Here is a 15,423-nt window from a genome sequence, read left to right as displayed (position 1 = left end):
CTCGGTGGCCGCCGGCAGCGGACGCCTCCGCCGCCGCCGCGCGATGGCGGCCGCCAGGGCGGCTGTGGTGTTACCGGACGGCGCGCGCGGGGTGTCGCCGGCCAGCCCGCCGCCGCAGCCGCCGCCGCCGGCCGGCGCCGTCTCCCCGACCGTGAACGTGTCGCACCTTCTGCGCCAGCAGCGGCAGCAGGCCACGCGGCCCCGTACGCCGCTCAGCCAGCGGCTGCGCGGCGCCGTGCTCTGGCTGGCCGCCCTGCTTCGTCATGGGCGGCGCCATGACGCTGCTTGTTTCTGGTGCCGCTCGTGGTGGACCCGGCCGTGGCCACGCTGCGCGCCGACTTCGCGCCGGTGGCGGCCGCGTGCCGCACCGAGCGCGTCGAACGCTACAGTACGCTCTCCAACTGCTCGTGGAGCTCGTGTCGCGAGGGCTGCACCAGTGAGCTGTACCAGTGTGTGCACGTGTATGTGACTTACGAGTTGGCCGAGGCGGCCTGGGCCGCACTGGGCCGTGCTCCAGGTGAATGTAAAGACGTGCGGCTACCCTCCGCGGGTCAACTGTTCGGCGTTCGAGCTGCGCTACGCCCGGCCGGGCAGCACGTTCCCCTGCTACGTGAGCCGCACCAACACCAGTCTGGCGGTGACCGATTTCCGCGCCGGAGAGGCGGGTCGGCTGCTGCTCGGCGGTCTGGGCACGCCGGCAGGAGCGATCCTGCTCGGCGCACTCACCGTCTGCCTGCTGCAGATGAGGCCGGCGGTCTGGAAACGGCGGAAAGTCGGCCTCGTACAGGCGATCAAACCTACAACGCAGAGGTGAGGTCGACGGGAGAGTCGGAGGAGACAGACAGACAGACAGACAGGCAAATGGACAGACAGCTGACTGACAGATAGTCGAGGTAGATTAAAAGATAAAGAAAGAGATGAGAACATGGGAACGGGGGAGGAAGACTAAAATAATTTCAATGAACACCGAGGATTCGCCCCGACAGCCATAGATCCTATTATTCAAAAACTTATGTAGCCACATTGCGTTGCGTTTTACTTTTTAGTGATCCGCACGGTTCGCCAGGCGATAAAAATAGTAATGCATTTAATCGAGCTGAACCTGCACAAGCCTCGAAACGGATCCACCTAATAAAACTAAAACGCTGCAGCAATCGACCGCGTCTGCTCATTGGATGGGTCCGCTTCAGTTCTACACCCGCCCAAATTCGGCAGTAGGGGAGAGCGGGGCCAGTTGAACCACTCTTTATATATTGACATGCACAGCGAGATCTAGTTGTCATATCGAAAAATGCACAATGCCATGAAAAAATATGCTCTTTTGGCTTTATTTTAAGATATGTAAAATTATGTTTCAAACATATATTGCTGCCAAACGCATGCTTATAAAACAGCTCTACGCCCGTTTCAAATGACCCCGATGCGAGGGTCAATTGAACCAGCCCATGGGGTCAATTGCACCTATCCTTAACAATGGGATGTTTTCCTCTTTAAGGCCACTTTCTTAAGGAGATATTTTGTCCGGTTTACTTTTCCAAATGCTACATTCAATACGTCGTTGGAAAGCTAAAAGTGCAAAGTTCCTCATAATAGGTGACATAAAGTACATAGACTATGGTAAAATGGGCGGATGAGAAAAATGAGAAATATCTCAGGCTATAGTGTGCCTTTAAGCAAAAAGCTGGAGAAAAAGTGGTCAAAAATTGAGCTCTATTTAACTACTATTTCAGTTTAAAAGCTCATTTCAAAGGTGGACTATTTCCTTTGATGTTTACAGACCCTGAACAATAACCATTGCAAAGGTCACCGGGGTCCATTGAAACGGCCTGTGGCCCTGTTTCAACTGACCCTCAGAGAAGCGTTTCAATTGACCCCATCCGCTCCCGCCATCTCGCACGCGCCGTAAAGCACATGTCAAACGAGCTGGAGGGACGGCATCATGCTGAATGAAGGGCCAGATAAGGTGTTATTCCGGAGCCAGGAGTTCTTCTTTCAGCAAACAAAGGTATATGAGATATCACAAAATATTCATAAAAACGATTTCTCCCAAACGCCCCTCAAAAACACAAAAACAAATGTCAAATCAAAATTACAGTCCGTTTGCCGACCAAACGCCGTTGACAAAGGAAGTGGTCGAGCGCAGATGCGCAGTGGTGTCGGCAACGCCATATGTTGCATATTGTTGAAAATAAAGCCATGTTTCATCTGACCCCGTGTTTCAACTGGCCCCGCTCTCCCCTATAACTGATGCCGAATTATTAGGGCCCAAGCTATTGATTTATTTGCGTTGAGTAGCGTCATCAATTGCTATTAGATCCCTTTTAGGCTTTAGCCTTCCTAACCGGTTGACTGCACCTTCCACGCACAGAAAAATTCGATTTTGATGAATAGCAATTAGCAATGCCGCCATGCATGCAAAGCTTTGTGTGTTATTCTATAGATAACTGTAAGGTGTCAGCACCTATAGGTATAGAACCACAACCCTACATTCAAGACAAAGTTGACAGGTCATAGGTTTCTCATCACAGGAAAATATTTGTTTACGAGTATAAACAACTGAAATCGAGCGTTTTATAAATGGTCATTCCTCTACGCTCGTAAATTGATAGATGTTTAACTATGTAAACAATCAACTGACGACCTAGCTTGTGGCAATTCACCATGAATCTGCAAAGGAACGAAGCAAGAATTATTCGCATTGAAAAAATCGCAAATTGTCAGCAGTTTATCATCTAAGGGCAGTGATGTTTATATTTAATTAGTGATTTCTAAACAAATCATACTGCTCCGTTGTTTTGCGTATTATATTTGCATGCTGCATGGAAGTTGCGACAGCAAATTGTGACTAGGATAGAGAAAAAGACGCACCCAAAGGAGTTTTTTTCATTTTATGATATGTTGTTATTTACGACTATTTATTCTGCACTGAAATTCAACGACAATAGACGCATTCATTTTTAATGAATCATTATCCAACGTTTACCTAAATATCGCGCTACTTCCTGTTGACTGTTAAAATACCAACAATTATTCCTCACCGAACAACGTTTATCATTGACTCAGTGCAAGGGGTGAAAAGTTGTATGCAGCTGATGCGTTACTATGGGTACCCTCATCGTCCGTTCTGACCGAACCACAAAACTTTGGGCGACGAATGAGGGAACGGCGCCACCGGCTCCGGGCTCATGGTAGATGCCGGGGCGGCCACCCAGCACAGAAGCCCATCGCATTGCAAGCACCCGTCTGCGAGAAATGCGATGCCGAAAATCCACCTAATGTTGAAGCCTATGGGCCTAAAACACGTGCACGTGCCACGTGCAAGAAAAATAATTATATTCTTAGCTGAGGGTGTTTCGTAGTAGATAATCTGCGGGGGCAGCTGCCCTGAAAATTTCATTAAAATTTATTGGTTCGTTTGAAGACCGTGGTCAACTTTATGCAAGGTCACCTTTGATACAGCTACCGAGGAAAATATTCCCAGCATTTACTGGTGTACATACATACATACAAAGACCTGCTATGATGAGCTACTTCTTCGCTCTAGTTTTGGAACTACGAGTATCTAAATGATAAAGACCGTTTACAAGTTTTTACAGCCTTCGGGGTTCAAGGGGACGACACATTTCGTAAACTTCGGTAAACAAAGCAAACCGCTCAAAACGGTGGATGCTGAAGCAGGGGCCATTCCTGTGAAATATAGGTTAAGTGTGGAGGTGTCAGGTGACAGGAGTTACTTGCTCGTATGCAATCCAGGGCGGGGTCAAAACTAAACGTTAAACTGTAGGGTTGCAGAAGTTTCGAGACCCGCAATGTATCGCACCATAAGCATTTTGGCATCAAGAGTGAGACGAAACTTCTCTGGTCATACAGTCCAAACACAACAGTGCAGTCAGGTTGAAAGGGCGAAACACATTTCCCTTAAATTTGTGAGTATGAACACGTCTGCAAAACCCGCCTGGTCTTCAAGGAGTTGCTGGTACCTAACTTCTAGGATAGCAACTCAGCTGAAACTCGAGCGATAGATAGACAGGCTTAATTAGCTTCAAGTGGTCTAGTGGTCAACAAGTGTCAACTTTAATTAATGTTCCCCTAGGCCCTATATCTGATGAGATGTACCAAACAAGGAACACACATTCACGCATTCATTTCCGTCATACAGGGTGACACAAAAAAAGCGGTCATCACCAAAATTCGAATAACTTCGGAAGTTTTATTCAGATCATCACCAAACTTCGGCCACTTTAGGTCACACCTATGTAGCAGACATCCACCAAGTTTCAAGTCTTCACTACGAATACTTTTAGTACAGTGTGTGTTTTACGGACGCTCCACAATGTGCTCCAGGTGAGCGCCCCGGCGCTGCAGGGCGTAGGCACACCTGCATCCGGCGGGCAAAGTTGCCGATAACCCGATAAGAATAACATTTCAGGGGTAGCACACCCCCTGAGCACTGTCTCCGGAGGCCATTGCACTCTGTAAAGTGCACAGCCATCGGGTTATCGACAACTTTGCCCGCCGGATGCAAGTGTGCCTACGCCCCGCAGCGCCGTGGCGCTCACCTGGAGCACATTGTGGGGCATCAGTAAAACACACACTGTACTAAAAGTATTCGTAGTGAAGACTTGAAACTTGGTGGATGTATGCTACATAGGTGTGACCTTAAGTGGCCGAAGTTTGGTGATGATCTGAATAAAACTTCCGAAGTTATTCGAAATTTGGTGATGACCGTTTTTTTTGTGTCACCCTGTACTTATTCAGTGCATGGAGCTCGTCAAGAAAGCTGACTTTGTGACAATGCAGAGTGCAGGCTTCCGTGAGTCCGCAGACACTCGACACGCCATGTCTCCATTGCGCTGTCTCAGGTGACAAACAGAGCGCCGTGACCTTGTCACTGTGTCAGCTGCGTTTGACACCACCCGACTCCCGGTCATCACCATTACGGTCGCTAATGACACACTACAGAACGGCGCCGGGAGTGTGGACCGCACTCCCAGCACGCGGCGCGCGCGTCACTCCGGGCAACACGCGCACCCACACGAACGGGGCGCCGCACCAGTCAGCACCCACACAAGGACCGGGGGCAGGCCCTCGAGCAGGCAACATACACACAAGGACCGAGCGCCGGCCCTCGGCAGGCGGCACACACACAGAGACACACACACACAAAGATCGAATGCCGGCCTTCAGCACCCACACAGGGCGACACGCGACCAATCGACCCCTGCGTATTACAGCTATTTACACAGACACGGTCACTGGTCAGTGGAGGACAACAAAGAACCCCACATTGGGGTCGCGCAGGAAAGGGGAACAGGTGAATTAATTTAATTCCGTTGGAGTCTTTCAGTACAAAAGACGGGTAAATATGTACATGCAATCTGTATTCTGTTTTGGGTGACTCAACCGATCAAAATTTTGAACTGCAGACATTTTCATGGCTGACAAAAGCTTTTGAAATGAGTAGTGACGTTAAAGCAATAGGTAACTTTGTCCAGTTAGCTTGTTATTTATTTATTTTTTGTTGGATCCATGTAAGCATCCAGTTTTATAAATCCAATAAAAGAAAGCGTCATTCATTAAAGCGTCATTTCGAAAACAACAGTAACTTTGTTTCCAAAACTTCAAAGGCACACACAGGCACACGTTCAAAATCCGTTGTCTCTCTCTCTCTCTCTCTCTCTCTCTCTCTCTCTCTCTCTCTCTCTCTCTCCTCTCTCTCTCTCTCTCTCTCTCTCTCTCTCTCTCTCTCTCTCTCTCTCTCTCTCTCTCTCTCTCTCTCTCTCTCTCTCTCTCTCTCTCTCTCTCTCTCTCTCTCTCTCTCTCTCTCTCTCCTTGCCTCTTCCCTCCCTGCTCCCTGTCCCCTGTCTCTCCCTGCGGCCTGCGCGTGTCTCCCCCTCCACCCATTGTATACCCAACCGTTGCGCTCCGCGCCCCACTGCTTACAGCTGACCTTGCAAACTGCTTGGCTGGTCGTCATGCGTGTATGACTCCCTGCCACGCCATCGCATGGCCGGCGGCCATCGCCTGTCCTCATTGAACATTCAGATTACTGAGTGGCCGGTGGGCCGGGGCCCGACTGTTGGCGGCTCGGCCGACGATCACAGGTGTGGGTGAACCCCTGCGGTGTCGACCGACCTCCGTGCACGTGGCACCGGGTCACGGGCGTGATTTGTTTGAGCGTTTCCGTGGAGTGCCCCCCTGCACGGCGCGGCGGTGCTGGCCTCGAATGGCTCCCTGTTACTGGGGAATGGCCAACGGAAACGGAACAGACCGGTCGTCAAACAAAACGAACGGGGCGCTGAGGTAACGCTAATGACCTCTTGGTTGATTTTAAGCACATCTCAAGGGATTGCTTATGCAAGTTAGGTCATACCTACAATGGCTCGAAGTGTAAGCCGTCATTATTCATTCGATTAAGGAAAAGGGAGCTCGATTGCTCGGTACACACGCACTGGGAGCTCAGAAATACACGAGTTTACAGCAGTAATCAGGTCAGCCATCCACCTGACCATCAGGTGTATAAGTAAGGTGTCAGCGAAACACCTAGTGCTCAGGATCAGATGAGCAATGGTGTCGTTATAGCTCTCTTCTCACGGCACCCCGACAAGGTCTTCGGGTCATCGGGTTCAGGCGACCTTGGTGGTTCAACACTCATAATGCATGAGGAATAGTCCAGTCAAATGCTAATTAGCAAAGACAGTTATGGCTCGGTACAACTGCACATAAATTACATCCGGATGCAATTACAAATTGCACAGCTGAACTGTCTAGGTAAACCTTGAAACACGATCTTGCTAAACTATACGTCGTGATGGTACAGCCACTTGGCCATCTCCATCCAGCAACACCAGCAGCTCTGGAAGGCCAAGACAGAAGGGAAAACTTGCTCGATATATCCATAGACGAGATCTTGAAGTTGGAAAGCATTGAAGTTGAATATAACCACGTAACGTGGAACCAGGCCTGCACGACTTATGTAAGAAATCCAATGGTTCTGGGTACGTTGCCGACCCGGGTCGGAAATCCGAACGGCAGCATATGCCTTAACCATATCACAAGAACTGCAGTTCGGACTCTCTAGCACATAAGGACCTCAATACCTAATCCCCTTGGTCATTTTCATCATATCTCCAAGAACAGGCGAACAGTCATCGCTTCGCGCTATCAACTCGTGCCTTTCAGATTGTCCTGCCAGATTATAAATCCTATTAGGTAATATCAATAAATTCAGACCAGACTAGATTGTATACTGATTGACTGATCTATGCTCATACGCTTGTAAGTCCTTTCTGTAAAGTAAATTATGCGTGTGCTAGGAAGCCAGGCAGTTGAAAGGTGCTCCAGAGCAGAGCTCGACCATACCACTGCAGTAAATATGAACCCTTGTAGCAAGTCGGCTGTTAGCTTTTCCGCACTACCCTGTCCAATGTCCAAACATGCGTCGGACTAACGGGCCGAGTACATGCGTCCTTCAAGTGTCTTTTAATTCCAGCGCTCGCTATCTTACACACAGGGGGGTGAATGATTTAGGCAGTCAAAGGAGTGGTATGCATGACGATCATGTGTCCAGCGTCATTCACTGCCAATTCAAGGAAATGAAGATATCGACAAGTCTTAAAACGGTGATAGGTTCTTTAAAACATTAGTATTACATGTAGTCTGACAAACTTAGGAAAGAACGGATTTTAAGCCCAACCTGAGCCCAACCACCGCGCCGTTGATGCACGTGCATTTATATTACATTTATATTCAAATATCTTATTGCATTTATACACTTCAGTGTATCCGGGAACTTTTATCAGTTGTATTATCCGAGAACTTTTTCTTGCGGCTTTTCACACAAGTTTTCTCCGAACATTTGCAGTGATCAAATCACGTTCAGAGTGATTCAGGCGCTCTGTTTGTCAGACTATAGATGTTTATGTGCTGCGTGAGACCCTCAGTCTAAATGACATTATTTATTGCACTACGCGTACGCCATCAGGTAGACATGCACATTGTACAGTGGGTCTATTTAACATCTCCAGAGCCACCACGTGGCGCTACGGTCGAGGTAGGGCGAGTCCAAATCCCGAGGGAAGTGAGGTCACCGGTCATTGTGGGGGAAGGAGGGAGGGGGAGTGACGCAGTATCACGGCGCATGGGGCGTGCGTAGCGCCGGGGGTGGGCCGCCCGCCACTGCGCCGAGGCTGAGGGGAGGGGATGATGGTTGCGGGTGCGTTCACTCCGGTATGGTGGTATCCTGTTCATGTGGAACCAGCAAGAATGCGACTGAAGGGAATCATTATCTCAAACAAACGGGCAAGCCAGAGGCAGCGTCAGTTCCAGCCAAAATGTTGAACAATGATAGGTAATTGAAATCTAGGACGCATTCATAGCATGCAACTATTCAGTCGATAGTTGCATGATGCTTTTCATGATGCATGATGAGGCTGTTCTAAACTGTTATTTGAGTTAGATATTTTTCATTTGGCACGATCAGTTTGGCGGGTTTTATCTGGTCGAAAAGAATCAGAAAAGAAAAAAAGATTTGAAATGGCTCCAGAAAAATGTCTAAAACTATTTTCTTAAAAATGAAACTTTGCTTAACATTTATAAGCGATAATTTTGACTTTTTGAGAGGATATTGGGGAAAGATATTCGGGAAAGATGTTATCGTGCTTATCTGTGTTGCAGTAGAAGGAAAGGTTTGGTTCGTGTCGAGATAAAACCAGACCCGGGAGTGGGGCTCGAACTCACGACATCGCATTCAGCTCACGCCTCACAGGTTACCCAACCTCAACGCTACGGCCTACGAGCACCTGGGGCATTCCACGTCAAATCGAACAAAAATCGGCTGTTTTGCACCTTACCATCACCGATTTCATTATAAATTTGTGAGCGAGTTCCTGTGTGGCCCCGGACATTACATTGATGTTTTTTGCACATTCTGACCACAGGTCTTCTAAATATAGGGCATCAAATTTTTACAAAATGTTGCATCTTTATATTTTTGAACGACCATAACTTTGGTTGTACTTGTTTGATTTGAATGAAATAAACCTTACTGTTTAGGTAATTTCTTAAGCATTTGTTTAGAATTGCACCTACTTAAACATATGACCTTGAAATTTGCTTAACTCTGTTCTTAAGCACAAATATTGAAATAGCAAAAAACACGTCACCTTCGATTTGGCTCATTTTCATATATTTTATTGCCTACCATATTCTTAACAACCTGTGAAAAAACTAGAGTGGGCCATTCATAAGTTTTGAAGAAAATTGCACATATGCAAACGTATGTTAGCACGCGCAGTGGAGGGGGAAGAACGAATTTCGCCCACCCCTCCTGTTTTTCGCCAATATCTCATAAGATTAATGTGAAATTAATTATGGCTACCTGTCAAGAATTGAATTGGACATCTCATCGTGCAAGCAATAAGAAAATCGGTTCACAACTGTTCTAGTTATAGCGGTGTAAAGTGAACATCCTGTCGCCGCAGCAACGCGGCGGCTCGGCAGCCGGCGACGACCGCTACGCGCCGCCTGAATTGTAGACTGTGCCGGGACGGAACGGAACGGTTCCGTCTTTACATCGCGCTCCCTACCGCTGATTACGTTCGATTCGCGTCAAACTTTGTGAGAAGACTAAGAAATATACAGGCAATCTTATGGTGAAATTTTTTTGAAAATCGGTTGGTAAACAATTGAAATATGAACGTGTAAACACAAAATTGTGATTGCTGCGTTACCCGCATCGGCCGAGCCCGCCTCAGCCGGCGACATGTTACTCTTAGCAGGCCTCTAACTGCCATATTTATCATTGGATTAACTAGAAATTCCCCATACATACTAAAAAATGTATGTTCTTTCGTTAAGTGGAGATCAAAAGACGTGAAGATATCGTTGCGCGATAATGTTTTCGTTGAATTTACTTCATGATGCATTTCCACACGGCTCAAAATTCACCGCAAAATACCGTTTGCCTAAGACACTTTTACTATGGAACGTGAATGCTTGACTACGATGACTATGCATTTCCATTCTCGCAGAGTTTGGGATATCACTAATCAGCAATCATTCATGTCAGAAAGTGTACACAAGTAAGCATGTCTTGACTCTGTCTTTCAAGGTCACGCGCGGTTGCGTGATGTTGATGCATGAAAACGGCGTTTGCCGCGAAAGTTATGAATGGCCCACTCCAATTTTTTCACAGATGGTTAGGAACATTGTGACGGACATAATATGTAAAAATTACCCAAATCGAAGGTGACGTGTTTTTTGCTATTTAAATTTTTCTGTTTTAATTCAAGGTCAAATGCATTTCAAGGTCACTTCAATTTAATTTTATAATTAAAAATCAAAGCCTTATCAATTGCCTATAAGACCCTGTTAATATCATTTTGATACCAGAAAAGGAACCAGAGTTATAGCCATTTAAAAAATCGATGTGTGGCATTTTTCGCTATATTCGATGACCTATATCTCAGCGATACGTTATCAAATTTTGAAAATATTATACGTAACTCAGTTTTGAACCATGCCCAGTCTGCCTACAAATTTTCAGAAAAATCGAAGGGGATGACGGATTTCAGTGTTTGATTTGACGTGGAATGCCCCACCTATCGTCCCGCGCAGCTTGCTCAGTGTTTCGTCTAGAGTTCGGCCAAAGTGTCTGACGTCTGTCAATGTCACGAGGCGAAACCACAAGGTAAATGTCCGTCCCGGTAGCTCGGTTGGTAGAGCGCTGGACTCCATGTGTCATGTGGTGAGAGCGCACGTCCCGGTTGCAAAAGTCCGGGTTCGAAACGCGACGTGTGTTTGACATTTTCGAGCCTCCTGACGGGTATGGTTGTGGTTGGTGGCAGGCCGCTGCCAGGCGAAGTCAGTAAGGGGACCGGCCGTGCGCGGCTAGGTGCGCACGTTAAAATTTGGACTCTAATTCTGCCATAGACCAGGAATTGTTTGATCGGAGGGTAGAGAGCAGGGACAACGCAACAAGCTCAGCTTAGCGGGAACTCTGTCCTTGTGATTCCTTTCATTCAAAAGGTTCGGGCCAAATTTAATATTAAAAAAAGGGGAGCCGATTGCCGAACCAGGTTGGGCCGGGTTGAACCCTGTTGGACCGGTGTCTTACACGCAATCATGGTCATACAAAACAGAGGCTAATTTCGGGTCAAATATTTTTTTTTTAACTGATCTGATTGTTTTTAGCTTACACGTGTACCTATTAACTTAAAGCTTTTTTAACACGAGACTTCATGCACAAAAATGTGACATTCGTCAACTTTTCCTCATCTTCTCTTAGCGACTTGATTTGACCTTAAAGGCCTTCTTACCAGTAAAAAAAATCACCTGCGTGATAATTATTTGCCAAAGGGCGCTCTACGCAAGAAACGCCAGCCGGTCAAAAAACTGGCGAACGATACGATCGCTTGAATTATATTCAATGAAAATTTCAGGAGACATAAATAATATTAATCCTTATATGTAGCTATAGCTATATAGCTATACCAGTATACTGGTCGCCCGGAGCATTCGCTAGCATTGCATTGCCAGCTGCATTACCAAAATCACATTTGCATTACTTTGGGTTCATCATAGTTGACAGTAGATAAACCGGCCACAGCAAACCCATGCCTCATTATCCTTTCCTTCCAAGCAGCCAACTGCCAAGCTAACCGGCCGCCCGGCCCACCACCGCGATATGGAACAACGCTGGAGTGCGCCATTTGCCTGCGGCAGTGCCCCACCGCGCCGGGGCTGTTTGACAGGTCACCCGCACCGTGACCTCGCCACCCTCCCCCCCCCTCCCCATCGGGCTCAGCTCGGTAGTGACCTCTCCTTGAATCTCACATGGACTCGACTGAGGCTCAACGCCATCTAGTTTCGTCTGGAGATCCTTACTAGATCCACTGTACATCAAGGTAGGAGAGACAGTGTAAAGCGTAAATGCTGAGACGATCAATATGTAGTTACGATGTGGGTCAGTGCGTAACGTGTGTGTTTGGCGCTGACCTAAATAGAGACAATGGACAAACATAATCGACAACGCGGAACTGATTACATCAATATTATATTACCTAACTAACACGAACGTCGAACACTACCTAAGCAAAATTGCCTTTACAGTTTCGTTTTGAACAAATGGTTGGCAAACAATGCCCTACTTTTACCTTGGTGGATTGTGATTTACCTACCTAGTTTAGCTGGACTAGGAGTTTGTAACTCATTCTCTCTCTCTCTCTCTCTCTCTCTCTCTCTCTCTCTCTCTCTCTCTCTCTCTCTCTCTCTCTCTCTCTCTCTCTCTCTCTCTCTCTCTCTCTCTCTCTCTCTCTCTCTCTCTCTCTCTCTCTCTCTCTCGCACTCTCTCTCACTCTCTCTCTCTCTCTCTCTCTCTCTCTCTCTCTCTCTCTCTCTCTCTCTCTCTCTCTCTCTCTCTCTCTTCCAAGACAATGTCAGTACGAAGCAATGCCTCGTTTTAAAACATACTAAGCTCATAATTAATTCATGAATGTATCCTAGCGACCTATTGAACCAGCCTTCTGACTAAAGGACGTCAGAATCGTTACAGCGCCCGTCCGCCATCCATATTGAATTGCATCCACCGTATCAGCTCAGCCGGACATGGTGTCAGCTCCCTGATGTCTGTTTCAGTCCTAGACTGCCCTGCCCGGGTCTCCAGACTGCGCAGACTTCACCAGACTGTTCCCAGACTGCGCCACCCCGTCCCGAGCCTTCTGAATAATGCCCGCATAAGCTGCAGTAGACTTACGCTGACTCAGATCGTGTATGCGGCATAGCCGTTCAATCAATGCCCCAGGTCGATAGTCATGCAGTGGGCTGGGCGAACGATCTAGTGCGCGGGTTAATGCGTCTTGAATGGCTTCTGACGTCAATACGACTAAAAATCAATTAGTTGAAGCATAGACGATCTCAAAGCAAACAGTGGATGATTCGTGGACAGGATAGATTGAAGGGACTTTCCTTGCAGTGGACAGTGTTTGAGTGAAAAAGAACTTACAAACGTTGCATACAATGAGTATTGAAAAGTTATCTCCACGTTTTGAGTCCTTTACTTGCAAAAAACTTGTCACATCCACTACAAACCGGCCCGGGCCATCTGTCTCTGTATTGGCTGAGCGGCGCAAAACTATGAGGTAGATAGACTGTGCCGCAAGGCAGGTGTGCGCTGCGGAACAGTCCGCTAACACAGCCAACGGAGGATCTGACAGCAGACATACGGTTGCGCAGCGTCGAGCTGGCTCGCGCTCGGTGTAACGACATGATGACATGACTAATGACTATTGACTATCATCCTCGCGAAGGAATAAAATTTGTATCGCGATTGTTGTGTTTTGTATGCGTTATTATGGTTTCAATTTACTTTGGCTTGCTACATAACGCCGTATGTAACCAAACGGCGACTGTTGGCGGTTGTTCGTGGCAACTGGCAACTGACCTGACTATCTGCGATGACTGATCAGACTGTCCGTGACGACTGTCCGTCGTGACTGACCCGAATATCCGCGCCCCGCGGCGCCCGAGCCGCACCGTCCTAACATCCGTGTCTGTTGTTTCAGAGTATGGAGTACGGCGGCATCGGCGGGCAGCGGGCCGGTGTCCCTCACGTCCACACATCCACTCAGCCCGGTGCCCGAGTCCCGGGGAGACTCCGGCAAACCGCTGCCTCCGCCGCCCCCGCCGCCGCCGCCGCGCCCGCCTCCATGACATGAGGCGCCGGGCGGCGGCGGCGGCGGCGGGGGCGGCTGGGGGCCGCCGCTGCTGCCGCCGCCGCCCGGCAGGCGCCGCTCCTCCGTGGAGACCATCCGTCTGGACGGTAGCTGGAGCAGCTGGAGGAGTCGGAGACGCACCGCCAGCGCCGGCTCGGCGCCCTCCCGAGACGCACGGAGCATCGAGAGCCGCATCCGCACAGTGCTGGACGAGGTGGAGGAGACGCGCCGCGACGAGCAGGAACGGCACGGAGCGAAAACAGAGCGGCACGGAGAGAAACCAGAGCGACACGGGGAGAAACCAGAGCGACACGGAGAGCAGCACGGACCGGAGCGCCAAGCGAATGGAGGGGCGTCACAAAGAGGGCGCTCAGATGCCGAGGTGCTCAGGGTGAACGTATGGTGACATGACAGAGTGCCGCGTCCCCAGCAGTGGGAGTGAGCGGTGTTTTACTTTCAACCTCAGTAAAAAGCGAGCCCCCGCTGCAGTGATAGATATGCTCTTACGTTCTTGCGCTCCACGGCTCCAGCGCACTGGAAGTGTAGCCCATTCCTTAGGGGCAGGAGCAAAAACAATCGAATACCTCTTGTCTGGAGTTGTGCCAGCTATAGCGGTAAGAGCCAGTGTGCGCAACGTTTCCAGGTCTGAAGCCTGGTCCGGTCTGGGAGCAGACTCAGAGCAAAGAAGGAGAGAGAGAGAGAGAGAGAGAGAGAGAGAGAGGGAGGGAGAGAGAGAGAGAAAGAGAGAGAGAGAAAGAGAGAGAGAGAGAGAGAGAGAAAGAGAGAGAGAAAGATAGAGAGAGAGAGAGCCGAGAGAGAAAGAAACAGGGAGAATGAGCACGGAGAACAGCAAAGCCAAGGACCAGTTATGGGTGTCTGTGATATAATATAGTGGCGTGAGCGACGTTGTTACGTTCGTATGTCCGCACAACCACCGTCCAGCAGATTTTGCACCGCAGAGCAATGACAGCTCGGTGGGCTTACATGTAAAGGGCGAGAAGGGCTGAGGAAGTGAGGAGGGCTGACGTGAGTAAATGGAAAACATGATTGAGGACACATGCCAGATAGATCGATGCAATGCACACATTTTGTTGACTCAGGGAAGTCTCCGTATTATCAGCAATAATATAATACTTTATGAGTGGTAGCTCACTAACGATCAGCTACTAACAACTGTATGTCCGAATATATAAAGTGTGATTATTTAGCGGCACACATGGGTAGTGTGTAGGATGTGCATCGTGCAATATATTTATGCCTTCTGAAGCTTGACATTGATAATGTGTAGTGTCGACCGGTGTACTGCAAGCGTTGTTGAGTAGACCGTAGGTTTTGCGGTGTTGTTAGTTGGCTAAATATGTTCCTCCGTCAGAGGCTAATGACGATATATGATGGCTAATTTGTGGAAAAATACTAATGATTCCCCAGCTTTTGCTTGTTAGAGTTCCTATGAATCAGCAGCCTCAATTAGTGTCTGGTGCGTTGCTCACACTATTGGTTTTGTATAAAAATATTGTGTTCCAATATTATGCGGTATGCTGCGTGAGCCGTGGGACAATGACAATAACTTCATTGTATCCTATGACTTCTCGGAGATCCGTGATCGCTTATGGTTTATTCAGAAATAAACGGCAGTTGGTTATATGGTGGTGGCTGGCAGAGAGACATTGCTCTTCCATCTCGTACGAAGGAATCGTTGCAAACAGGAACA

At 48.3% G+C, this 15,423-nt stretch overlaps 1 protein-coding gene across 1 annotated transcript; it reads left to right on the top strand.

Moving 5' to 3' along the window:
* Positions 1-285: 285 nt before the first annotated feature.
* LOC122386078 lies at positions 286-13,715 on the top strand (the record flags this gene model as incomplete). Its single annotated transcript, XM_043374878.1, has 2 exons — positions 286-810; positions 13,563-13,715. Coding segments are annotated over 2 exons (678 nt in total), but the record flags the coding sequence as incomplete, so codon positions are not given.
* Positions 13,716-15,423: the final 1,708 nt, after the last annotated feature.

This window comes from Amphibalanus amphitrite, unplaced genomic scaffold (genome assembly GCF_019059575.1).
Source record: "Amphibalanus amphitrite isolate SeventyFive unplaced genomic scaffold, NRLGWU_Aamphi_draft 000239F_arrow, whole genome shotgun sequence".
Taxonomy (NCBI): domain Eukaryota; kingdom Metazoa; phylum Arthropoda; class Thecostraca; order Balanomorpha; family Balanidae; genus Amphibalanus; species Amphibalanus amphitrite.
Note: the sequence above shows the minus strand (reverse complement) of the source record. Positions and strands in the feature narration are given on the sequence as shown.